The sequence below is a fragment of the Drosophila teissieri genome, chromosome 2L (assembly GCF_016746235.2).
Source record: "Drosophila teissieri strain GT53w chromosome 2L, Prin_Dtei_1.1, whole genome shotgun sequence".
NCBI lineage: Eukaryota > Metazoa > Arthropoda > Insecta > Diptera > Drosophilidae > Drosophila > Drosophila teissieri.
The window spans coordinates 1,709,640-1,735,840 of NC_053029.1; the positions used below are offsets into that span (position 1 = coordinate 1,709,640).

Consider the following 26,201-nt stretch of genomic DNA (forward strand, 5'->3'; position numbering starts at 1 on the left):
CCAGTCTCTCACATGCGACAAGGAGCTGAAAATTATTTATTACTCCCTTTTTGCAGGGGCTTTTCAAAAGATTGATTAACGGAAATGCTGTTGTTGCACGGCAATGGGGCGGCATAATTAATTGGGGAATGAGCTTAAAGAAGTTTAAAGTAAAGTATTTGAATTTGCTTATTGGATCTTCACTTGCCCCATAGCTTAGTTATCCTGCCTTTCATTAAACATGTTGTGGTTGCTCTTCGGGCATCGCTTCAACATCCATTACCAATGTTTGTTTTCAACTTTGGGCCACCTTTCCATTGCCCATTGAGTACGCAGCATTTATCCCCAACTTCAATGGGATCGCTGTTCAAAATTCAATGAGCAAAGTGGCGCATGGACGTTGAATTTATTGAAAAATCATGATATGTAACCATCAAATAACCGCAGGAAGGGCTCCAAAGGAGGCAGCAGGATTTTGTGGCCGATAGCCAGCGAGTCTGGCCAGCAACCGGGTCCTGAATTTGGCCGCTCGAGTTTGAGTTTGATTCCCAGTTTTCCCAGTTTTCCAGAGTCTGAGGCTCGGTTGGCATCGTCTGGCATGCAAAAGCGTCGATATGACAGCTTGACTGAACTAAAACCGCGTTGCCAATGCTAGACAAAAGGCCAAAACACACACACAAGCAGCTGGAAAATGTAGGATTGGAAAAGGAATGGCAGAAAGGGAGAAAGCGAAGGGGGAAACTCACGCATGTTGGCCAGGACCAGGAAATATGATTTTTTCGTGCTTGTTGAGCAGCAGTTTTTCCGAGGAGGAGGAAAATGGCTGGAGCCTACCTTGCCTCGCCACACGCTGATTGACGTGCCTTTTATTGATGCTCTTGATTGGTTTTTACCTTTTTACACAGACATGCGGGCGGTGGCCTCCCCCCCCCCCGTTTTTCCTTTAGCATCGCAACCACCCGCCGCCCACCTGGTCGTTAGTTCAATATGTGCGTCGGTGTCTGGTGCCACGCCTCCCGGTTATGATTTTTATTACAGGTGGGAGATGAGTTGAGCCCACGGATGATACAAAAAAGCGTCGTTCCTCTGATGAATTGCTGCTGGTCCTCCGTATTTGCCTAAAAAATGTCCGCGCTTTTCCGTTTCCCTCGGTTGATTTTTCTCCTTTTTAGCGCTGAGCATCGTTGTTGGTTAATTTTTTATGCACATAGAGGATTATGGCGGAGGGAAGGGGTGAGCTTCAAAATCTATTTGCGTTTTTAATCAAATGTTCAAATGTTGAACGCATATCGCTGCGCATCGCATAGGCATCTGCGAATATCCCTTGGTTTGTTTAACTTGTATATCGTAATTGCATATCTCCTAAAAAAAAAAATAAAATAAAAGCGAGCGAGGGAAATTGACAGGCCAAACAAACTAATCAAATGTCTGCCATCGTCCTGCGTCTATCGCCACTTCCGCTTCCGTTTTTCCCCTCTTTCCAGCTCATCCTCGATTTGCTAATGCTTTAATCCTCGCTGCGTCCGCGGTATCCTGTATCCCCTTGATATCCTCTTGTATCCTGCTCCTGTCCGCGTGTATTAAATCGATGAAGTATTAACGACTTAATTGCATGTTTGGCGGACATTCTGCACTGACCCTCGCACCCTTCGCCCTCAGAAGTTTATGAGAAATTCGTTGTTATCCTTGCGGGGCTCGCGGGAGGCGTTGCAGTTGAGTCCTGCGGCCAACGTTCATTTCGGGAAATGCGAATTCGATTAAAGTAATGACTTTTTGAGGCGTCGAAGTTGGGCGAGCTCAGGTGTTTCGCTTATGAAGGCGATGCCGGGATACGACGAAAGAAAGGCCTAAAAAGTTGCCAAGAAAAAGGTTATTTTATTATGTGAAATCATTTTGAAATTACCAAATTCAAATGTGGGTTGAAAGTCTCGGTTGGATGTTGCTTAAATATGGGTTAGATGTTCTTTGAGTATCGCTTTTAAATCGCAGGCACTTGAAGTTCCAAATATAAGTCCTTCATCTGCACTTTTTAGGCCTTCCAACCCCTCACATTACTCACATAACTCAGAGCAAAACAAAGTCCTTCAAAGGCCTACCGTCTTTGGTACTTGTAATTCCAATCCAATCCAATCCCCACTACCGAGTGAGTGCAAAACAACAGCAGCTTAACGTACTAATTGACAGGCAAGCAAAAATATTTACGTACTCAAGTCCAAACATTCTAATCAATGCACTGCGCGGGACAAAGGATCGGCCCAAAAAGGAGGCAGTTCCGACTGGAGAAGGAGATACTATATACATATATATAGTAGAACAGGGGGATGGACAACGAAAACGAAGCCTTTCAAACAAACAACAATCGTTGGGGCCAGTGAGATTCATCAAAGCGACTCAAACCAGGAAGTGAAGTGTGTCCTCGGTGGAAACCTCCTCCATTCCCCCATCCAAATGTCAAAATGCGTCGAAGCGAACATCATTGGATTTGTGATTGAACAGAAATTTCCATACATTTCTTCTTTCTTTTCCTCCTTTTTTTGCCGCTTTTCCTTTCCTTGCACACTGCCCATTTTCATTTAGAAAATGCATGCTGGAGTGATAATTCCAAATCGGCAGTTGGAGGACGGAGACGGACAACCTTCATTAGTCCACGTGCTCTACTCCTCCTGCCAGCCTCTCGATTTGGTCCTTTTTTCTGGCTTTTTTCGTGTTTTTTGTCTTTTACCAGGGAAATCGAAAATTTATATTTACGGAATTGTAAGTTATGCACTCGAATGATTCTCGCACTGTGAATTGTCTGTCAAATGTCGCGACAGGCCGAGTTTCCCCGCTCGCTCTGTTTCCCAGAGTGGTTTTCCCTGTTACCAGAAAAAACCCACCAATCCTCCCCAAAAAACTCGGCGATTCGACATCACATGGCATCCTCGTCGAGCGTTCAATAATTGTGTAAAACGCTTTCAGTTTTACATTTCAATCTTAATTTAGTTTCTGGCATAACGTTTGCTTGCCATTCGGTCCTCTGACCGCCGGACAAAGTCCGTCTAAAAGGGGTTTTGTCCGCAAAAAATTGCGGGGGGGATGGTGCATGGGTATTTACGGATTTATTTCGAGGGGTAGGCAAATTGTTATTTTTGTTGTTCGCCATTTGGCCAGTTGATCTTTTGGCTAATGAAGTTTGTCATTGAGCTTTATTTAATTTGCTGATGATGCGAATACAACAACAGAAGGCAAGGGAACGGGCGGCAATCAAACGCGAGGGCTTAAAAAGGTTCGATTCCAGATAGGCTAATGATTTCATAATGGAATGTGAGCTACAGAAGTGTATCAGCTCAAAAATGAAGGAATGATTATATTGCGGAATCATGTAAAATCACCATTCAAATGCAATTCTTTCAAGATCTCCAACTCCCATCGGCATCGCTTCAGTTTTTCCCTCTTGAAATGTTTCCGTAAGAGTTTGACAGTTTTCGCATTCAAGATGACAATTTGAGCTGTCACACGCAAGGCTCAATCCACTGGAGTGGGCTTAAGTGGGGGTGGCAGAGGTCACTTCTTCAATTGCCCACCTGCAGCTGTCAGGATGAAGCCACCCGTGAGACTCACCCCCTTGGCAACTTTCGATCTATCTGCAGAATTGCTTAAAACAATTGCGCATACGACGCGTGGGCTGCGTGAAAATTGCAACATTACAACGTGTAGGAAATCGCAAACGAGGAACTCTAATTTAGTGGAGGGGTTGGGTACTCGGTCTGTGCTGTCCATCGCTCGGACGTTGCTGCCAGTTACCTTTTTGACATTTGATTGAGATTTGTTATCGGCGAATTCATCAATGATATATACAATAAAAATACACACGCAATGCTGCAAACGGCGCAAACGGGGGGGATGGTTTTTGTTTTTTCGCCCAGACCGAGACACAAAAACCACCCAAAAAGCAGGAAAAAGTGGAGGCCTGGACCCTGGACCATTCATCCTGTGGCTCTGTTGGTGTCTGCTCCTGGCCCAGAGTGCTGTGTGGAAGGGGGGCGGAAGGGGGAGTGGCTGGGCCATAGTTATCGTCCTGGACCAGTGACATTTCTGGCCAGGCATTCAGCTTGGCTCCGGCTCCTGTGTGTTACTTCTATTAGATTTTCGCAGTGCCAAAAAAGCGAAAAAAAAAGGACGAAGCAGCTGTTGTTTGGACCTGCCCATGGCCCACTCCACGGCACTGCACGCTTTTCCCCCGCAGCCTGTTGTGTATTTTTGCAATAAAGCAGGGAAAAGCAGGCTGGGATAGCAGAGCTGGCCATGCGTACCTTTCGATCCTTGTGTGACATTTGAATTCGGCAGAGAGAACACTGGACTTTGGGGGTGTGGAGTGTGGAGTCCGCAGTGGAGGAGGAGCAGGAGCAGGAGGACTTTTCTTTCACATAACTTTGGCGGCACTCCCAGGCCCCACCCACTGTGTGTAGGCCAACGTTTGCGTATCTATTTTTTAATTTTGCTGACGAGGCACGAAAACATACAGAACGCAATTGTTCCAACGTCCACAATGCATTCCACTAACTCTCGCTGCTCCGTGTGCGGCTCCTGTTTTTCTGTCCTGACATGTGTGCGTCTCATGCTGATAAGCAGTGGCGCCACACACTCCGAAAGGCAGGCGGGGCGGGGGGTTGGGTGTTCCGGGGGGATGCCCACACCGGCAAAAAAGAGAAATGCCAAATGAAAAGTTAAACTGTGTGACGCGCTGGCCAGGCAGGAGATGGAGCACCACAGCCAGGATGTTTGATTCGAGTTGGCGGAGAAAAGCAAAATCCAAAATCCAACATCCAGCATTCGGAATCCTACCTACCAATCCCTTAACCCTTTGTTGGCATGGCGTGATGAATATTTACTGCGTGCGCTAACTGCTAACTACCTACAGGTATTCCCATTTTTTGACATTTTTAATTGGGTTTGAGCAGCAGCCACCGCCTCAGCCACCAAGGGGTTAAAAGGACTACAGTTTTTGCCACTTTACGCTTGTCCGTCGAGACTTGTTCGCCATGATTGAGTGGCCGCGAAGCGCGAGGGTTCGATTTCAAACGTAACTTAGCCCTCTATTAAAGCTAAACTCTAAACTCTCTGCGAAAATAAGTCATTAACATGCCGCAAATGACAAATTGACTGATCCTAATTGAGTGTTTATGATTGATACACTAGAATTTACTTGAATTCATCAACTAATTTGGAATATTTCTCTCTTTCTACTTGCAGGTAGCTATGCTTTCTGTGGCCAGCCAAGCGTTTTCCAACTGGGCTCAAAGTTATCATGTCTGTGAGTTTAGAATAGAACACCAACTGTCACCCCCCCTAATTATGTTTCTCTAACCATAATTAATTTGGGGACCCATATGAATCTTTTACCTCATATTCGTAACTGTAGAATCTACCAAAAATTACACTTTGTAATTGCGGCAAGGCAAGCGTATCTTCGAGATACACATTGTTTGTACTTGCACTGCATTAACACGACGCTTTTTCTTCGGCTGCCCAGCGAAGCGTTTTACTTGTTGTGTTAACTGCTTTGCTTGGCCCTCTTGATGGCAGCTCATTTGTTTTTCATGGAGCTGCATTTCAAGTTGGCTGCACTTTCCTGCATAGCTAATTGCCACCATCACGACACTGGAAGTCCCATTGGAAAGTAGGTTAATTATACTTCAGAGAATAATAGGAGTCGTTTTGGAAAAGTATTTTAGCTTTAAGCCAATCAAACTTGTGGCTGCCAGGGAAATCCCAATGCAATTATGGCTATGATAACCACTCGAAGCGGAAAGGCGAAATGCCAAAGAAGTTACTCAATTTCGCTGTTTGCCCGTTGCACCTGACTTCCACCCGCTGTGCCTGCTCATTTCACAACTCAGATACTCAGATACTCAGAACACCGACCTGCCACGCCCCCTTTTGCTTTCCTTTCCTTTCATTACGCAATATGCACAGCACAAACACATCTCGCTTTGATGTGTACCGACTCCCCGTGGCGAAGCATTTCACAATTTCCCCAAACTGGCGCTGTGAATTATGCGACATTTATTCTTGGATCTCCCGACTGCACATCTGCCGGCGTTTCGCTATTATGCGGACATGTGTAATATTATGGCCGATGGCGAGGATAGCAAAGGATAGCAAAGGATCTCTGGTTCAAGAGCTGCTGTCACGGCCATCAGCTCGAAATAAAAAGGGGGAGTGGCAAAGTGCTGACAGGCGGACTTCTTTTAGCCCTGCACCCGAGCTGTCATCGGCAACTTTTGTAATACGATGCGGTAATGTTATCAAATCGCCTTTCTCGACTGAATCTTAATGGCAGGGGGACTATCAGTCTGTGGGTATCAGTATGTGGCTATATGCAATAGAGACAAATTGGAAAGTAATTAAAAAGATGCTTTGAATCGATGCCCACACGTAGGTTTTCAAAGTTCCTTCAAAAGTAGCAGATATTGTTATGAGTGTAACAGTAGTAACAGGTTTATATCGTTTTCGAGTTATTTCATTTGGCATTTCCGATTGCATTATGCGGCTTGCTAGAGAGAAGACAAAGTGGTTTCTATAATATGCGTCATTTGCCGGAATTAATTGCCATTCAAAGCGAACAAGACTGTCGAAAATAGACGCGTAGTAAAGATACAAAAGTATCTGTGTGCGCGCAGCTGACCACTTGAGATATGCTGCACTCAACGCACAAAAAATGTGAATCACGGCAACGAATTGACGTTTTGTCTACATAAATAGTGCACAAGGTCAATTAGTTGAAATGCCATCAAATCAACCAAATATAACAATTAAACATTCGAGCTTCGATGATGGCAATTCAAAGCTGTTTGGATTCAGAACTATCGAGAAGATGTATGCTGCATTAGTTGCGCAATTTCCTCTGGTTCTTTTCTTTTTGCTGAAAGTGCGTTGCTATTTTGGACAACTGTTGAGGATCAACCCTCGACCTCCCCTCGGGCTACAAGTCCCCGATCCAGATATGTACTGCCTATATACTGCCTCTTCCTGCCCAAAACACAAAGAAAGGTTCCGAAGGAGCTAAAAAGCAGCTTTTATTTCATTTGTGTGTGCGTTGTTCCTGGAACGCATATCCTAATGTATTTGTATATGTATCTGTCTCTGTGTTTGTGAAAAGGATTTACGCCTTTGTTTTTGTTCTTGTACATTTCGCACATATCTGCGGCCTTTGTTGTTGTTTGTTTTGGAGGCAGATAGGTTACCACCAGATACAGATACAGATACCTGAGCTATGATTTCGCCTTGAGACTGCCATTCAGGTGCGTTTTCTGCATATGTGTGTGTGTGAGGAGCATGTGTATTGTGTATCTCGTGCGTCCGAGTATCTGTATCTGTATCTGTATCTGAATGGAGAACAAGACGGGCATACGATGTGTACTATTTGATCTATTTGTTGTGCCTGGGCTTTTGCCCCTGTTCTCCTTTCACGCTGCTTGGAGCCGAGCATTTCGTGTAATTGAAAAAGCATTTCAAATGCAGCTGCGTAAATTTCATTGCGTATTCCCTTTTGACAACAACAACAACAATGGCAGCATTAGGATATGTGCTCGAGCTCGAGGTGGTTTCCAAAGTACAGTCGAACCCAAAGCCCAAAGCCAGAAGCTGTCCAAGTGCAGAAACAAGGATGTTTTTTCAGGAGGCAGGTCGAAGAAGTTGGGGTTGTTGCTCTGCAGGAGTTAAAGCAGAAAGATGCCTCAACGCACGAGTGACGGTAAAAGTTTTCTGGATTATTTATGTGACGAAGAAAGGGGGCGGTTTGCTGGAGAAAGTATAGCTTTCTGGATTTTTCACTTAGAACTTTTTTCAACTTTAAGGAAACTGACAGTATCTTTATGCCATTTCAAGGTACTCGTATCTCTCGAATGAAATTGAGCAAACCTGCTTCTTGCACTGCCCCATAAACCCCGAATCATGTCGATCAATTTCACCCAATCTTTAAATCATTCCTATCCCCCAAGGGCATCCTTTTGACTTTCCCTTGCGCGCCTGCGAGTGAATTCCATGTTGCCGGACTCGAAAACTGCAAACTTCCCAGGAATTTCTTAATAGCTTTTTACCGATATCTTTTTTATCCCCCTTTTTTTTCTCCGCTCCAAGCGAAACCGTTGATTTTGATGGTCAAGAGAAAAAAAAAAGAAAAAGAATGAATTAGAGAAAGAGAGAGAGAGAGGGGGGGAATCGACTGCTCTTGGCAGCTTCCACAAAAGTTGCGGGCCGCATTTTTCTAACGATTAAACAAATTCGAAGAAAACAAACGCATCCCATGCAACGACGCAGGGCAGCCTCACCTGCAGTTTCCAGGAATCGAGCAAGGATGATGGTGGGGGGCAGAAACCGTAGACGTGGCCAAAATCAGAGGAGGCAGCAGGCAGGAGTCAGGAGTCAGGAATCAGAAAGTTGTGTGTTCACGCGCGTTGCATCAAAACCTTTGGAAGCGGCGGCATTTTTGACTCGACCAGCCCAGAATTCTCAGAATTGAATCGTATATCTTGCGATTTTTTTCCGATTTTTTTTTGCCTTTTTGCAGGGCTGTTTTCGCTTCTTTCTAAATGCTCGATTAATTTCTAATAAATTGGTCGGAAATGCTGCAGGCCAAAGATAGAGTTACCAACACACATGCGATGCAGTTTGTGCTTTTGGCCAAGAAAGCCGCATTGCCTCGCATGACTTTTGAAATTTGAGTTTGTGGGGAACATATTTCTCGGAACTACTCGATTGGGAGGTAGGGAGGGGGCACATATAATCCTACAACAGATATGTAGATTTAAGGATTGCCCTTTGCAACCTGCAGTCTTGCTGCCTTCGGATTTTCCAGGGCAGAAAGCAGGCACTGGATTTGCCATCGGGCTCCCTGTCAAACGCATCGAAACCGAAACTAATCGAACCAATATCATTTTCGTCATTCTCGTTGCAGCATTTGGCGTGTTCGGAGTCGGCTTCAGTTTTGAGATTCGGTGCTCTTACAGTCTCTGGTTAAATTTCTATGCCATCGCCAACGACAAAATACTTATCAGCTACGATTGAAACAGAAGCAGCAGCAGCGGAAGTGATTAGAGTACCGGAACAATTCGCACCGAAATCGGCGAACGTAACGACGAGAACGACACTCAAGAAATTAACTAAACAATTGCAAAATTCCCTTTGGCTAAGGATTTGCAGCGGCCGAATTGCTTTTATGCTCTGCTGGCAGCTACAAAATTCCACGAAATTCCATTTTGGCAAACCGAAAACAAACAAATCAATTCGCAGAGCAGCTGAAAAACAGCACCATCACCAATACCCAAAAATTGGAATCATTGGAAAAAGTCGAAAACAGCGTCGTCGTTGTCGCCGTTCTGGCGCCGTTCGAACAGCTTGCATCCTGAGAGCTAAGGACACCGATACGGACAGAGATACGGACAGAGATACGGACAAAGATACGGTCACGGCCACGGATCGGGACAAAGCTATAGCACCACTGCTGGCACCATGGATCCGCAGCAGCAGTTCTGCCTCAAGTGGAACAGTTTCTCTTCTAACTTGGCAATAACATTCTCCAACCTGTTCAAATCGGATCTGCTGGCCGATGTCATATTATCCTGCGATGGTAAGTGATTGCTACTAAACTGACAGTTAAGTCATAGGTCATACATCATAATTTAGATATTTATTTTCCTGCTGCTACTCATGTTATGTTTTTACTTTTCGCTAATAAGCCGGTGCGCCAGAGAATCAGACATTGATTTCTTTTTGCCCTGCCGGCGAAGTGGAATTGGCTTTTATGGCTTGTCTCGTCCTTGTCTGTCAGCCACATCCCACCCATCATAAACCATCGAATCCATCCCTCAGATGTTCCTAGCGCGCCTGTTGTCTGCTAGTTCATTTACGGCCTTTTACTACAGTTTTTATGCTGGCTTATTAAATGGCGAATGAATGCGGGCAAACCTATATAGCAGCTTTACATGTACAATGTACATATATACTTTTATTTGCACGTTTGCTATATACATATACTTATTCGGGCTTTTGACTGAGGTCAGTTATTTGGGAGCTCCTTTTCGGCGAATGTGTGTGTGTGTGTGTCTGTTTTGGGACCCTTGTTAACCTTATTTTCTTTCCCTTTTGATTTGGGCTTAAATATTTTTCGTCTTGGGTGCTTATATGTCGTAGCATCTTGGCGTATTTTTATGATTATTATGTAGCGTATGTATGGCACTTTATGGGTTCTGCCTTATTTTATACATTTTCTTCGAGCTTAACCTTGGCTTAAAACCAGCTTGTTTCCTGCTTTAATTTAAACAGGAATTTCCAGCGAACTTTAAGCATTTCCATACGCCATGTGTGCGTAAGTATGGATTTTTGTTTTTCATTGATTGAATGAGCGGGAAAAGCAGAGCTGGCTGGGATTATTAGGATGGCTGGGTGTTCATACGCAGACAGCACCCACCTAACACCATTCCAAAAAAAAAAAAATAAAAAATAAACCCTAGACAAATCCTGAAACCCTTTTGGCTTCCGGTTCCTCGGTTGCCGTTGTCACTCATATCAATCGAAGTGGTACTACTTTTGATTAAAATTTCGAACGTTACACCCCAGCACACAACAGCACTCGCCGCCCTTCCTTCCTCTTTTAACCCTCGGCTTTGACTGTTTTTAATTGTGGTTTTTAATATTTCTTTGGGGATAGCAGCCTTTTAGATGGACGGACTCCATATCCATCCAAATTTTTGGATTCTGCATTTGTTATGTTTGATTTGGCTCCGCACGACTCTTTTGTCCATTTGGCAATGAAGCATTAAATATTTGCCCGTCTGCGAAAACAAAGGCAAACAACGTATGTTTTTTATTGTTTTTAATATTCATGTGGATATTTCAAATTGCGTTTTTTATACAATTTTTCCCTCTTTCCTTATTGTGATTGAGAAGGCTGCATTCATTGAGTTTTGGCTTAGGTTTCGGGGCGCATTTAACACTTGAGAAATGAGCATTTTTACACAAATGAACATTTGCTTCGCCTTCGGCTATTTTTTAAATGGGGTAACATGTAGGATTTCAAAGTGGAGAGATTTATATTTTGGGGGTTCGAGTTGATGAGGAATTTTACAGGGATTTTTATCTTTAGAATGAAATGTGAAATCAGATTACTTTTTCCACTAATCGACATATTTTCCCAGTAAACACCACGTGCGGGTGTTTGATTAGATTAGATCACTAATTGTTGACCGTAAAAACAGTCGAAAAAGTATGTGTACTTGAGCCGATGTTATTGCCAAACTGCATAATAGCCAAAATACCCCAAAAGTAGCAAAAGTAGCCCCAAATCAAAACAAATTGCGGAGCAAATGAAAAAACGAACACCAAACGCAAACGCAGAACGTAAACAAGCGAAGCAGCAGAGAAATATATATTATACACACACACATAATGTCATTTCTTTATCAAGGCCAGTCCATACAGACATATCGAAGTGAATTTGTATAGTGATATGTGTGTGTGCGGCTTTTTTGCGCTTTTATTGTGGTGATTGTGACCCAATTTCTGTTGTATCAAGTGTTAGAAAATCCAACCAGCGAAATAACACAAAAAGTACGCCTGATACATAATCGCAAGAATAAAAGTTTTTTTTTGGGTGTTCGGGTAAACAAAGAAACAGAAATGGGTACTGTGTGTGTGTGGCATATGTTAAATGCAATTTGCGTAGTCTGCCGTATTAATCAACCGATTATATAATTCCTCTTTGGCGGAGCTAATCAGTGACGACGCAAATCGCGCATACGCCGCGTACGCCTGAATCACTTCCGAGAGTGCTACTTGTTTTGTTGCTTTTTTCTTTTTTTTTGGGGCTCGTGCAATGCGTTTGATTTTGACCTTGATGTCGTTTTCGTTGTCGTTTCCTCGCCCTTCTTGCCCCACAAACTGCGTTTTCTTATCGCCGCTTATCAGCTGGCAAGCGCTGAGGCAAGAATTGGCACAATTCCGTTGAATTTCATCGAAATAGACTGCATTGCGCGATAAGCTAGCCGAAAAAATAAAAGGGAGAATCTGGGGTGAGGCAGTGTGGGCTAATGCATTTGCTTACGCTTCAGCTGCTACAGAAATTTCACAAAGTGCCACGGGGAAAAAGTGTCAAACTTGAAATGTATTTATGAACAATGTCGGCGGTAAATATTAGCCTTCATCGTCCGCTCGTCCGCTCTTGCGCTCTATATTTTCTGAATTTATCTGAAAACACCGCTGTGCGAGCGTCGTTTCAATTTGGCTTAAGTAATGCTCGCAGCCAACACAACAAGTGCCCCATAAAAGAAAAGACATAACTTCTGTGCCACTCCCACCACCACCGCCGAAAAAAGTGGCAAGGAAAGGAAAAGCCAAAAGAGAGACAAGAAAAGCGTGAAAAATTGTAGCCAAGCGATTATACACATACACACAGCACCAAAGAGCACATCGAAGTACACTAAGTTTCGGAGTGACTGACTGGCTCACCCACCACCCACTTTTTTTCCGCTTTTTTCCACATTGCGTATACGCCGGGTGGGTTTTTGTGTGTCAGGTACTAGCAGCCAGGACACAAAGGACTGCCAGGCCAAGACGAAGACCAAGACGAGGACCAAGACGACATTGATGTTGATGTTGAATAATAACTCAGACAGAGCACACACAGCACACATAGGAAAGTGGCGAAATGAGAGCGAGTTGCGGATGAAAAGCTCCCTTTTGTGTCTGTGTAGTCAAGAGCGAGGAAATGATTTCCTTGCTGCGGCTTTTATTGTCCTCCGTGTACGTGTTTATGTGCGAGTGCCCGTATATATTTGACATGATTTTTTATGAGTTCAAGGTCTCGGTTGGCGGTTCGGCGCCACCTGTTGGCAACCTTTTCTGGGTCGCCGTGGTGTGTGTCCCAAAGTCAGATGCTTTAATCGCAAAGCGGCGAACACGTTTGGGAAGGGGCAACAGCCTGTTCGCTTAGAATAGGAAACAGAATACGTGTCTAAAAATAGCGGTCAAAGAGCAATCACCTATTATATTATTTAATAACGCATTTGTGACCTGTCTCCCATTTCAGGCGTAGTATTCAAAGCCCACAAACTTATATTGGCGGCCTGCTCAAAGAAGTTCGCCGATCTGTTCGAGAACACGCCCACAAATGGCCAGTGCGTCATCATACTGGAGGCGACCTCGCCGGACAACATGGCCGCCCTTCTGGAGTTCATGTACAAAGGCGAGGTCCACGTCTCCCAGGAGGCGCTTAACAGTTTCCTCAAGTCCGCCGAGAGTTTGCAGGTGGGTAACCGACAAAAGCTCGCCGTATTTGGGTCGCGCACTTTGGAGCATTTTTAATTCGTTCTTTCGCCTACGTGCAGGTCAAAGGTCTGTCCACGGAAACGGGACGTCTGGCGGCGCAGCAAGCGCAACAACACATGGGCGACCTGTCGCCGCTGGACTCGCCGACGGGCAGGCGGAGCATAAGGAACAGTCTGAGCGGCGGTAGCAGCATCCTACCCGGCGGAGTCGGAATCGGCCTGGGAGGAGGCGTAACTGGAGCCAACTCCATGCCGGGCATGGGCATTGGCAACGGCTTGAGCTTGGCCGGCATGGCAGCTGGTGGCGGAATGGCGGCGGCTGCAAATGCGGCGGCCAGTAGCCTGAGTACCCTGGCGGCCAGTGCAAATGTCGTGGACAGATGCGGTAGTGCCGGCACCAACATTATCAGCGGAACAGCGGCAGGGATTGGCGGCTCGCACAGCGTGGGAGCGGGCAATGGCAGCGGCGCAGTGGGAATCGGTGGCAACGGCGTCGGCAGTGGCAGCGGCAACAATGGACCCATTAGCCTGGGAAGCGGCGCTGGCGCTGCTCACCATCTGGGCGGTTCCACCGGCATCTTGAAGCAGGAGTGCGACTCCCTGATGCATCCGGGTGGCAGCACCTCCTCTACCGGTATGGGCTACACCCATGTGCCGCCCATCTACCGACCCATCAACTACGAACCTCCGCGCAAGAGGGCTATTGTCCGCAGTCCGTATTCCGAGCAGGAGCAGCGCGGTTCCGTCCTGCGAGATGGCTCCAAGTCCTCCGAGTGCCCCAGCCCCATCAACAAGCCGCCGTACCACCGTCCCTCGTCCAGCGCCTCCTCCACGGCGCCCACCGAGGCCGACACCATGCACTCCGAACGCGCATCGCCACAGTCCAGGTAAGTTCACCGCGTCCTTTCCCCCAAAGTATGTAAACTGACCCGCGTATTTCGTCCCCAGTCGCTACGAGAACCATAGTCCCAGCACCACTGCGGGAAATGGAAACGCCACCAGCAGCATGGAGCGCATTGTGAAATCGGAGCGCAACAATGGCAGTGCCAACGAGGCTAACGACGACGACCGCGAGCTTATGGATGAGTCTACAGATGTGAGTAGTTGAAGCGTAATAGTTGTAACATATATAATATTTGCAATGTTGCTGCGAACAGAACGGAGCCGAGGATCTGCGCGTGAAGCTGGAGAACTTGAAGTACTCGCCGCCACCGCCGCCGAACTCGAACACCTCGTCGACCACACCGAATGCCCTGCTGGAGAACCTGAAGGCGGACGGAACGCTGTCCAGTAACCTGGCCGCCTCGATTGCGCCGGCGGACATGCTGAACGTATGGAACGCGACCAAGTTGAACAACAAGAACAGCGTGAACACGGCCGACGGTAAGAAGCTGAAGTGTCTGTACTGCGATCGCCTGTACGGATACGAGACGAATCTGCGGGCACACATCCGGCAGCGCCACCAGGGCATCCGCGTGCCATGTCCCTTCTGCGAGCGAACCTTCACGCGCAACAACACGGTGCGCCGTCACATTGCCAGGGAGCACAAGCAGGAGATCGGATTGGCGGCGGGGGCAACAATTGCACCAGCACACTTGGCAGCGGCAGCTGCAGCAACAGCAGCGGCCACAGCGGCAGCCAGCAATCATTCACCATAGGAAGCAGCCGCAACAGCAGCGGCATCAGTAGTCATGAACGCCACCAAGGAGGCGGCAAAGCAGCGCAAACGTAAAACACTCAAGATGGCACTGGAGAAGTGCATGCAGCGACGGGACGCGATGGTGGCGGAGACCACCACGGGGGCAGGAGGAGATGGGGCAGAGGCAGAAGCAGAGGGAGAGGCAGGCGAGTCGGGCGAGGCAGTGGACGGGGCAGGGTCGGAAGAAGGAGCCGGTTCAGAGGGCACTGAACCGCTCACCTACGAGCAGCAGCAGCAGCGAATGCACCACGAGCTGACGCAGCAGATCAGGGCGGCCATGGCGGCGGAACAGGCCGCCGAGGCCATGGACTCGACCATGAACACCACGGTCAACACCACCACCACGACGACCACAACCACAACGAACACCACTGGCACCACCAGTGACGGTTGCAGCGATGCGGAGGCCAGCGATGGCAGCGATCGACCCATGGAAGTGGACGAGGACCAGCCACCGGAGCCGCAGCCAGGATCTGAGCTCGTTGTTGTGGAGCCCAAGATCGAGGTGCTCTCGGAGTCCGAGGACGAGGAGGACCGACTGCACATGTCCGAGGCCGAACCGGATATCCAGGCCGAGGCCATTTACGATCACATGCCCAACACGCCCACCAGCCCCCCACACATCATACCGCCCAACGAGACGCCCACTCTGACCTCCACGCCCAAGGTCAATGTGGAGCAATAGGATGAGGAGAAACGAGATGCCCCCAGAGGATGCCCCCCAAAGAAGCTGCTTAGATTTAGGCTAAGAATCGATGAAACGACGGAGTGATGAAGATGAAAATGAAGATGAAGATGAGTGATTTACAAACACGATTTACGCGCGCAAAAAAGAAGAAGATGATACATGACTACTGATGCAACTGCTGTTGCCCTCGGAGACCACCTACCAAGCTAGACAAGAAGTCCCAAACCGGGCACATTGATTACTATAATAACTAAACAAGGAACTAAACTACTAAATGATAAGATGTACCACACACGTGCACACCAAAAACACACAGCAAACAGACAGACAGACAGACAAGCGAACACACGAACAGATGGCAGAATTCGATGACCAACTTTTTGCAGACATTTTTATTACAAATTTGTGTTTCAAGCCAACCACAAGCAATCAACGAAGTTCAAGCAGCAGACACAACAAGCACAAGCAAGTGCTACAGAATCCAAACCAATTAATGGCAGTATGAAACAGAACTCTCAAGAAACTTATAGAAACAGAAACATAACCAGAATCAGAATCAGAAACAGAAATATAGTAAGATAGAAACAAATGCAATCCGGCTGAAAAATCGTTTTCAGGGTGCTAATCAAACAAGAACACTCGCAGCAATGCAATGAAAAACAAATTAAACAAAAAGCTTAAACTAACGAAATAGTAATGCAAAAAGTTTGAACGTTTTTGATTGGTACCGCCAAAAGAGTAGCCAGCATAGCAAAGAAACACAAAAAACAAAAAATAAAACGTTGAGAATTTGTTTATTCGTGTGTGTTGAGGGGAGAGATGATCGATGATTTGATTATTGTCGCATATATTTTTGATTTCCTATAGAAACGTCACAGAACTGCAAGTTGCCTCAAATCAAACGAAACGATAATGCTAAAACCTAAAAACTGAATTATAACTAAGATTAAACACTGCAAACACACATAGCAAACACATGCAACAAACAAACAAACTACAGAGCAACAATAGCAACAACAAAACCGCAACCACAAGTACCTGCAACAATAAAATAGTATAAACAAAAACAAAAGAAACAAAATACAGAATAGAAGAGAAACGCTGAGAAGAACCTAGGGAGGAGCCAGGATCCTTGCGTGTCCTTGAGTGCCCCACTTGGACCAGTTGGCGCCCACTTCCCCGAAAGTCTGCTGCCCCTTTGTCCGGTTTTTTTGTACATAATTTTATTAAATTAACAATACGAAAAGGCAAATGGGGCCAGCAGAGGAGGGCCAAGTGCGGGGACCACTGCTCCGTGGGGAATGAGGATGCCAGGATCTGTGCTCGAGGACAGAAAGAGTTTTGCTTTAAGGAAGTAACATTTTGCTTTGTGATTTTCGTATTGTTTTATGGTTTTCCTTCCAGTTTAGGCCTCAAAATTTTATACAACTGCTTTTCGGCTACAAAAATCTAAACCAAAACAACAAATTCAATTCCGAATTCATAAGTTTCTAATGAAGTAAAAACAATTGGTAAATTGGGTGCCTATAAGAAATATATAATTAAATGACTACTAGTAAAATTTTATAAACAAAGAAGAGTATATTTAACGATGAGCGAGAAAAGCAAATAGCAAAGAAAACGTAAAGTAAATATAATTATTTTTTAATTGAATAATTCTAGCCAAGTGTGAAACATGTTAATTAACAAACGAAAATATTACGCAAAAACCACTCAAAAACGTTCTCAAAAACTTGATGGCAACAACAAAGGCAACAAACAAAACAGCAATAATTACAGCAGCAAAGCGAAATTCAAAATCAAACTTTTGGCACACCTTTGGAAAACATTTTTCGTACAAATGAAAATTAAAATTCACCAAAAATCCAACCAACAAAAATTCAAAATTCCTTTTTTCGGCTCTTATAATTTCGATGGCTACATATTTCCCAAGTGAAATAGCAAATCCCACAAAGAAAAGCTGTAAAATACTGAACAAAAAAGAAGAAAACCATTTTGTTGTAAGCGAACGAGAAACCTAGAATGGAAAACTAAGAAAAATGCAATGGAAAATATTGAGAAAATCTGCCAAGGCTAAACAAAGTTCTTGGCTTGTAAATACATGAATTATTATTATTAGCGCATATATATCCATAGCATATGTATGCGTGGCCTCAGTTGTATAATGATAAAACCTAGATATAATATGTATTCGTATACCTGTAAACCTATACCTAAACTACTAAGCGCATATGTAGGAACACATTAGGCTCGCCAACGGAGAGAAGAGAGAAGAGAGAAGGGTTTTATTTGATCAGGAGCTAACTGAATTTCAATTGTGAAACTGTCTTCATTTCCACGTTTTCGTTTTCGTTAGCCAGGCAATAGAATAGAATAGAAGCAGGAGGGAAGTCAGGTGCGATGATCCAGAGTCCAAAGCAGCGTAAAATAGCCAAAATGTAAAATGTTGAATAATAAACTACGTTTATTAAATGTTGAGCCACAAGACACCGCACACGAGACACCATATGTCACACAATGTCACCCGATCCCCAGTTTGTTCTGTGATATCGTTTTCGAAGTTGCGAACGAATGGCGTTTACTTTCTTCGTTCAGTTCTTTTTTCGTTTTACGAATAATTTGTCAACTCGAATTTTATTTGGCATTCGTGTTGGGCGGGCGAAATCTGAAATAGAAATAGATAACAAGCAAAGCAATAGTAATACGTTAACCCACTAGAGTCTGGCAACATCTGAACCAAACTACCTCTTCGCACCCAAGCAGACTTAACCCCTGGCTGCCGGTCCGTCTTTGCACACCCCCATCAGCGTTCGCTGGAGTCTGAATTACATTTTATTTTTAAGTACGTTGGTGGGGCGCAGATGCACGAGCGGGGCACGGGGTCAGCCATCAGTCAGTAATTCAATCCGTCAGTCAGTGAATCAATCAAACAATGTTCAATAACAACTTAGTTATCAGGGGTTAGTTGGAGTAACCACAACTTAGTTGATACACTACCTACTTTTAGTTTACGTTAACTTAGTTCTTAGTTGCGCTATGCGTTTCGTCTTACAATTTAGAGTCTAATCAAACTCAGGAACTCATATACCTCAGGAAAGAACCTACCTCTTTGTGTTTTTAATCTTGTTTGAACTATTTTTATTTTTATTTGTATGTGTATGTTTATTTTTATGTTTATTATTACGTTTAGAGTATATTATACTTTTCGGTTTGCATGGGACAAACAAACAGAGGACGAGAGGAGAAACCAATGAATGTTTCGCTGTAATCGAAGATGCTATCAAGAAAGCTTTAGTTCTTAGTTCGATTAGTTCGATCGGTTAGCTAGTTAGTGGCTAAGTGGCTAAGTGGCACCTATGTTTAGTGAGGACTAATTTTAAATGCAAAAGACACAATCACACATGAACACACAATAGCAATAATACAATATTAAGGGAAACCAAGACCAGATCGAACTGCAATAGTAAACTGAACTACCTCAATTAGCCATAGACTGCGCAGTGACGAGATGAGCATGAGATACCACATATATACTTTCATTACCACTTTCTTTTAATTCTCTTTGTAAAATGGTGACACATACAGACCCCCAGATCCCCGATCCTCAGACACTCAGAAGCACACAGTGAGAAATCTTTGGTACAGGAGAAGAATACTTACTGATTTTCTTATGGTTATGATTTTAATGTAAATATGCGCTGAGCACACGGAGCCCACGAAATTCAGACAAAATAAAACAAAATAAAAGAAAAGAAAATAAAACATTTAATGTAAAACTACGAGAATATACCTTTGGCTAAACCCTAATTATACGAAAATATCCACAACTTTTACTATGTATGTGTAGAGAGCAGACGATGTAGGCGATATGTGACCAGGATTAAGATCATTTGTATACATCAATTTCGGCAAAGCAACTGAATGAGGCAAACCAAACAAACAAACAAAAAAAAAACACGAGAAAAGAAACGTAACTCTTTATAATCTTAACGTAAACAAAAATACAAAGAAATTATTTAAGGCTACAAAATTTACCCCAAAAAGGAATGAAAATCCACAAAAAAATTAAGGAACGATCCCAGTAAATGGTATACTTTTGCTTGAGCCAAGTCCAAATACCAGATTTGAGATTTGAGATTTGAGCAAAAAAAATTACATTAAACTAAATTCAAAGCCAACCCAACACGGTTATAAAAATTAATGGAAAAGAAAAATGAGAAAATCATTTTGCTAAACGAAGATAAACATTTTCTAAAAGAAACTTGCGTGAATAAGCAAACTTTACAAAACAAACATTTTAGGCTTAAACTTTTGGCTAAAGAAAAAATTAAAAAATAAAAATTATAACAAATATTAGGCACAGGCAACACTCTATGTACGTGCATCAATTATACATAAATATTTATTTAAAAACGAAAAAGCAAAAATACTTTTATCTGTAATCAGATTTTAGGCCCAACTTTTCGACAAGCGGCGTAAAATAATTTCTTTGTAAAATATGTTTGCAAGCTAAACAAAAAATCGAAAGGAAAATCCCAGAGAGCGTAATTAACTTAATCTAAAACTAAAAACACACGAAAAACACAAAAATGTCGCCATTTTGCATTTAGAGCGTACAGTACAGTAAAGCACACGAAACGTGAACGAAATGTCACGAAATCACACAATTATTGTACATAAAATATTATTAAACAAGAAGAATTGTGTATTGTATATTCGTAATTTTTCAGTAATCTTTAGTTACCTTTACCTTGAGTTGTATAAATTAATTAGTAAGCAAATCCATAAACAGAATTGAAGCTGTAACGAGAATACAAATATAATAAATGTAACTATATAAATAATAGTGTGCACACGTACAAAACAAAATTTAAGTTCAATTTAACGTGAAATTTAGTGCACCGAACATTTTGTAAGAGCTCGATGTAATTTTTGTTATATATTTTTGTTAGTAATTGTTTTTCTATTAATATTTAGCGCGAAATGTCAAGAAGCAAATAACACGAAAACCAACCCCTCAACAAGCCAATTGTACTTACGATTACATTTCAATTCGATATGATTTTGTGACCCCTTCAACAGAACCAACTCCCAAATTCCCATCCCAATCCCCATCCCTATCCCCATCCCTATTCCCATCCAGAAACACTATTATGCTTACTTTACCTAAGTTATTTCAAATAACTATAAAATAATAAAAGGAAAAACGAAAACTGCATGCACCAACCCAGTTTAAGTTAAGTGGCAGAAAATGTAATAAATATTTTGTATGATTTGATGTTCTGTTCGATCGCAGCAAATTGGCTTGTTTACGCATTACATTATACACATTTTTCTAATTTGTAACAATTATACGATAAAACCTAAATTTATAATCTATAAACACGTAAATGCTAAAACAAAATGCAACTAAATAAATGTTAAACCCCAGAAAAAAAAAAACACAAACCACTTCCAATTGGCAATTTTATTGGTTAACCAAATTGAACACAATTCGAAATTCCCATATTCCCCGATTCCCACAGTACTGACAGCATTTTGGACTCGATTGATTATGCCCCACTGATTATGACCCCACTGCCCCCAAAAAACATAAATGTAACGAAATATGTATACTAAAGTTTACGACTATCGAAAGTAATTTAATGAAACTCAATGTGTTTAGGCCTAAGCAACTTTACAGTTCAGTTCAATGCGAAATTTGAAATTTGAAGATGAAAATGCTTGACGAAGCTACATAGTTGTATGTATATGTACGCCATGGTATGTACGAGTATACCCCATATATAGAGCATTCCCACGTCTCCCCCTCAATGTGTAAATCAAGTTGTTGTAAATTTGTCTAACACGATGGATCGAAGGAAGTACAAATTATATTTAATGTGTGTGTTTTGATTGGTTTTGATTTGAACCCTCGCTTTAGTTTTCCCATTCGAATTGCGTTCGTATTGCGTATGTCACACTTGAAAACTACAAAAAACTTTTGGAACAATGACGAGTACAAAATTTCAGGAAAAGAAAACAAACAAAATTTAGCAGATAAATTAAAATTAATTAAATATATATAGAGGCGTGGAATCGATAAAGAAGAAATCGTACAAATTTTTCGGCATAAATATAAAGTTAAAATTTTAAGAATGGCTGTCGCTCGAAAAAACGGACAGTTGGTGTGACTTTTTAGGATTGAAATTCAGTTATCAAACAGCTTAAACCCCTTTTGGTTTTCCCTTTATTTTGGACCACTTATTTGAAACCAGAACGCAACAGAACTTGAGTTACACATGAAAGTTACCACGATGAACTATTCGATTTACTTTGTTCTGAACTGAAAAGTTTTCGAATTACCCAAACGAAATTTTAACCACTGAAATCCAAAGACGACAACGGTCCACTTGAGAAAGAAGTTCGGAATGAGGAGTACTTTACGTGAATAAGGTTAAACGAAAAACAAAAAATAGTTTTAAAAAACGCAAATCCGTTTGGAGCAAACTCAGGGCATTATCAAGACTCACGACGATGTATACATGCATTTAATACAAACAAAAAAAAAACAGAAAACAAAAAACAAAACAGAAACTTTTTTCGATATGTATTACGATTAAAAAATAATGAAAGCAACCGAAAAAAACGGATGTAATAATCATGCGAAACGATTATGAACAACTCAGGTATTAAATATTAAATGAAATATTTTTAAAAACTTATAACGAAACGAGAGGGCAGTCAGAATCAGCATTTTCACAAGTTGTGCAATATTCTTAAAGTTTTCTAAATACGTAATAGTATTAATAATCTAATATGCGATCATGGCAAGGATCAGTGAGTTGAGATGTTCATAAGCATGGATCCGAAAGGAAGGACACTTAGGTTGCAGATCGAGGATTGAAGATTAAGGATTGAAGATCGAGAATTGAGAATTGAAGATCGAGAATTGAGGATGGATGGAAGGTTAGGTGAGTTTTTGAAGCACATGAGGACTAGGCGTGTACTTACCACCCCTAAGTATTTTTAGTTTTACCACCCACACAAGTCAAGAGTCAAGAAGAACAAACCACAACAAACACACTCACAGAAACACACACACATACTCAACGCGAAATGCGAAAATAGTGAAATAAATAGCTAAATGAAAATGAGTTTATATAAAGAAGGAAAACATAAAACTGTGATTACATTTGATTGTCAAAGCGTTGATAAGCAAGTGTTGCATAATTATTGAGCGAAAGAAAAAAAGATGAAACGAGAAATACGATACGATTGAAAATGGAGTTATGTATTATTATTAAATCTGAAACCGCTTTTGATTTCGAATATTGGCACAGTGTCTAGAATGCGACCGAGCATAAGTAAATAAATATTAATTAGCCGAAATATTAAACTTCAAAAGAACGACTAAGAAATACAAATTATAATTATCTAAGTTATTCGCGATTAGTGAAACCTGCCCTAATTTTACAAGTCACCTGTAACAGTTTTTACCCAGGCTAAAAAACCCAGCTGCGAACAAAACCCTCGATTTAGTTCACATTTCTCCGAACGATTTCTGTATGTAGTGCACCTTAGTTAAAAATTAAAGTCTGAGATTTTACATTTATTGTATATGGTCGAAGTATACACCTAAAGAGCGCCTTTGAAGCGCCAGTCTAAAACCAAAGCGGTTAATTAAGTTTATTGAACTACTACTACTAAACGAGGTAAAATCCCACACGCTACGTATTTGGCTAACATTAATGTAAAAATCAAGAAGTCCAAGGATTGATTCAGAAGGATACGTTTTCGGAGCACGCATATGATTTCTAAATAAGTATGTATGTATATCTGAAGAGTGCGCAAGCGAAGCAGCTTAAATATATTTTAAACACGAACTCGGAAAAAAAGAAAACTTTCGATTATGCCATACATTTTTGTGTAACATATTAAAAACTACGAGTAAGCTAAACCCACAGTCACCAAAACCAAACGCATTGTAACAGAAACTCACAAAACACGGAGAGGAAATGGGCAACCAGAATGGAATTAAGCATAAAAGTATATGAACGAAACTAAATTCAATAAACTTGTTGCTAAAATATAATAAAAGTAAGACAATGGTTTTATTTCATACGGATTGGGTTTATAATTATCTTTATTTCTAAAATCGTTTCCATTAAAAATGGCTCACATATGAAGAGTATAAGTTTAAAAATAACCGCCATTTGTTATATTTATTTTCAAATACTTCCGGTCGATAGGTAAAGAAATCGATAGTCCGAACTGTGCAAGCAATCGATGCCCCTCCGAAATCATCGATAGCGCATAAGTATCGGGCTGTGTTCCAGCTCTAGCACACCATAGCAAAAATAAAAATCCTAATAATAAAGAAAAGAGTCAATTTAGTGCAATCACTTGCAATATAAGCCCGAAATCCTAGCTAGCGTTTAAGATTGGCCCAGCCCAGCGAACGGAGGCCTGCAACGTAAACAGTGTGAAACCGTCGAAGCAAGGGAAAGCAGAAAGTAACAAAATGGTGAGTAATACTACAATAGCAACAAGAAAAAAGCAGGCCAACAAACGGTGATTTTGGACGGTACCGCCCAATCCACAAGGCGAAGGTACCCAAGGCACCTAATCCACGGAGAGAAGCTCCACAGGGGCGGCGGCCAGTGGCCTCAAATAATGCCCATATATGGTAATCCTCTTTTTGCCGGGTGGCAGTAGAAAGCGGAGGGGTTTTTTCGGTTTTCGGCTCTCTTATCGCTGCAGTGACTCAATGGTATCACTGGTGTATCTGTATCTCTGCTCTTTCAGTCGGAAATGCAGATGGATTGCGCTTTGGATCTGATGCGGAGGCTGCCGCCCCAGCAGATCGAGAAGAACCTCATTGATCTGATAGACTTGGCCCCCGATCTCTGCGAGGACCTGCTCTCGTCCGTGGACCAACCGCTGAAGATCGCCAAGGACAAGGAGCACGGCAAGGACTATCTGCTGTGCGACTATAACCGGGATGGGGACTCCTACAGATCGCCCTGGTCGAACTCCTACTATCCGCCGCTGGAGGATGGCCAAATGCCCTCGGAACGACTGCGCAAGCTGGAAATCGAGGCCAACTATGCCTTCGATCAGTACAGGGAGATGTACTACGAGGGAGGCGTCTCCTCCGTCTACCTATGGGATCTGGACCACGGGTTTGCCGCCGTTATACTGATCAAAAAGGCGGGAGATGGCAGCAAGATGATCCGCGGCTGCTGGGACTCCATCCATGTGGTCGAGGTTCAGGAGAAGACCACCGGCAGGACGGCCCATTACAAGCTCACCTCCACGGCAATGCTGTGGCTGCAGACCAACAAACAGGGCTCGGGCACCATGAATCTGGGCGGATCGCTCACCCGCCAGCAGGAGCAGGACGCCAACGTCAGCGAGTCGTCGCCGCACATCGCCAACATTGGCAAGATGGTCGAGGAGATGGAGAACAAGATCAGGAACACGCTGAACGAGATCTACTTTGGCAAGACCAAGGACATTGTGAACGGACTAAGGAGCACACAATCGCTGGCCGATCAGCGCCAACAGGCGGCCATGAAGCAGGACCTCGCAGCGGCCATCCTGCGACGCAATGTCAAGCCCGAATCGAACTGAGTACTGAGCGGCTGAAGGCTGAATTTCCACATAAACCAATCCAGTCCATGGGGGTCCCACAAGCCGAATGCTCCCAAAGAGAGTGCAGTAGTGTGCGAATTGCAAGGCACTGACGTCGCTACTAAATATTGTCATAAATAGAAATAATTTTCATAATATTTCGGGCTGCACCCACCCAATTCGATGTTATTCGCCCTTTTTTGCCGAGCAGCTTGGAGGACTTCGCTTAGACTGGACTAAAAAAGCAGACTAAAATATTAAATACGCATTTCTAGGCAGTAAATTTGTTACATGAGAAAATTGTTACACCGCGAGAAACATATTAATGTAAATTTGCCCGCCCGCCCGTTTCAACTGTCCTCCCACATTGTTGCAGTTTAGAGTCGCGCTTCATCCAGAGTTCAGCCGAAAATGCCAACTTCGCCGCCCTCAAGACAGTATCCATAAGTATTTGTATCTTATTTGTAATAATGCATATTTGCACCGAAGTCGGGGCACTTGAGGCACTTGAGTTTCGTTCTTAATCCTTCCGCGAATAAATATTGTGTTTATTAATTGTGACTTTGTGTTTGTGTGTACTCTAACAGTAAGGAGCTCGAAGCAAAATATTAACTGAAATCGCTTTGTGATTGTATTATCTGAGGAAATGCACCTTACCTTTCTTCTTTACTTAATATTTTTTTAACAAAAATTTGGAAGGCAAAGAGAAATTTTATACAAAGAAAACTAATAAATATTGAATTATAACTTCCGGGCTTTTCATTGGGGGAAAGGGAAACTTCTTCGTTCAAACCTATTATCGCAACAGATAAGATATATAAAACATACTATATATGACTGCATTGATGCTTACCATGTTGTACTTTTAGTCATGACAAACTTGTATCATATCATAAGCTAGTTAGATAAGGACTAA

General features: G+C 42.9%; 2 protein-coding genes and 1 long non-coding RNA gene across 3 annotated transcripts; 2 read left to right on the forward strand and 1 right to left on the reverse strand.

Annotated features, from left to right (window-relative positions):
* Positions 1-376: 376 nt before the first annotated feature.
* Positions 377-8,653, reverse strand: LOC122626457. Its single transcript, XR_006326705.1, has 4 exons — positions 8,292-8,653; positions 1,397-1,826; positions 726-1,341; positions 377-663 (listed from the first exon to the last, which is right to left on the reverse strand). It is a non-coding gene; the product is annotated as an uncharacterized LOC122626457 (long non-coding RNA).
* LOC122626456 (zinc finger protein chinmo) lies at positions 4,408-16,259 on the forward strand. Its single transcript, XM_043806729.1, is given in 7 exon segments — positions 4,408-4,423; positions 5,212-5,272; positions 8,918-9,589; positions 13,046-13,263; positions 13,344-14,170; positions 14,232-14,379; positions 14,441-16,259. Coding segments are annotated over 5 exon segments (2,538 nt in total). The 5' UTR covers positions 4,408-4,423; positions 5,212-5,272; positions 8,918-9,471; the 3' UTR covers positions 15,668-16,259.
* A 7,720-nt stretch (positions 16,260-23,979) lies between these two features.
* On the forward strand, positions 23,980-26,032 carry LOC122621255 (F-actin-capping protein subunit beta). Its single transcript, XM_043799070.1, has 2 exons — positions 23,980-24,176; positions 24,458-26,032. The coding sequence occupies exons 1-2, from the start codon at positions 24,174-24,176 to the stop codon at positions 25,283-25,285; spliced, it is 831 nt and encodes a 276-aa protein (XP_043655005.1). The 5' UTR covers positions 23,980-24,173; the 3' UTR covers positions 25,286-26,032.
* Positions 26,033-26,201: the final 169 nt, after the last annotated feature.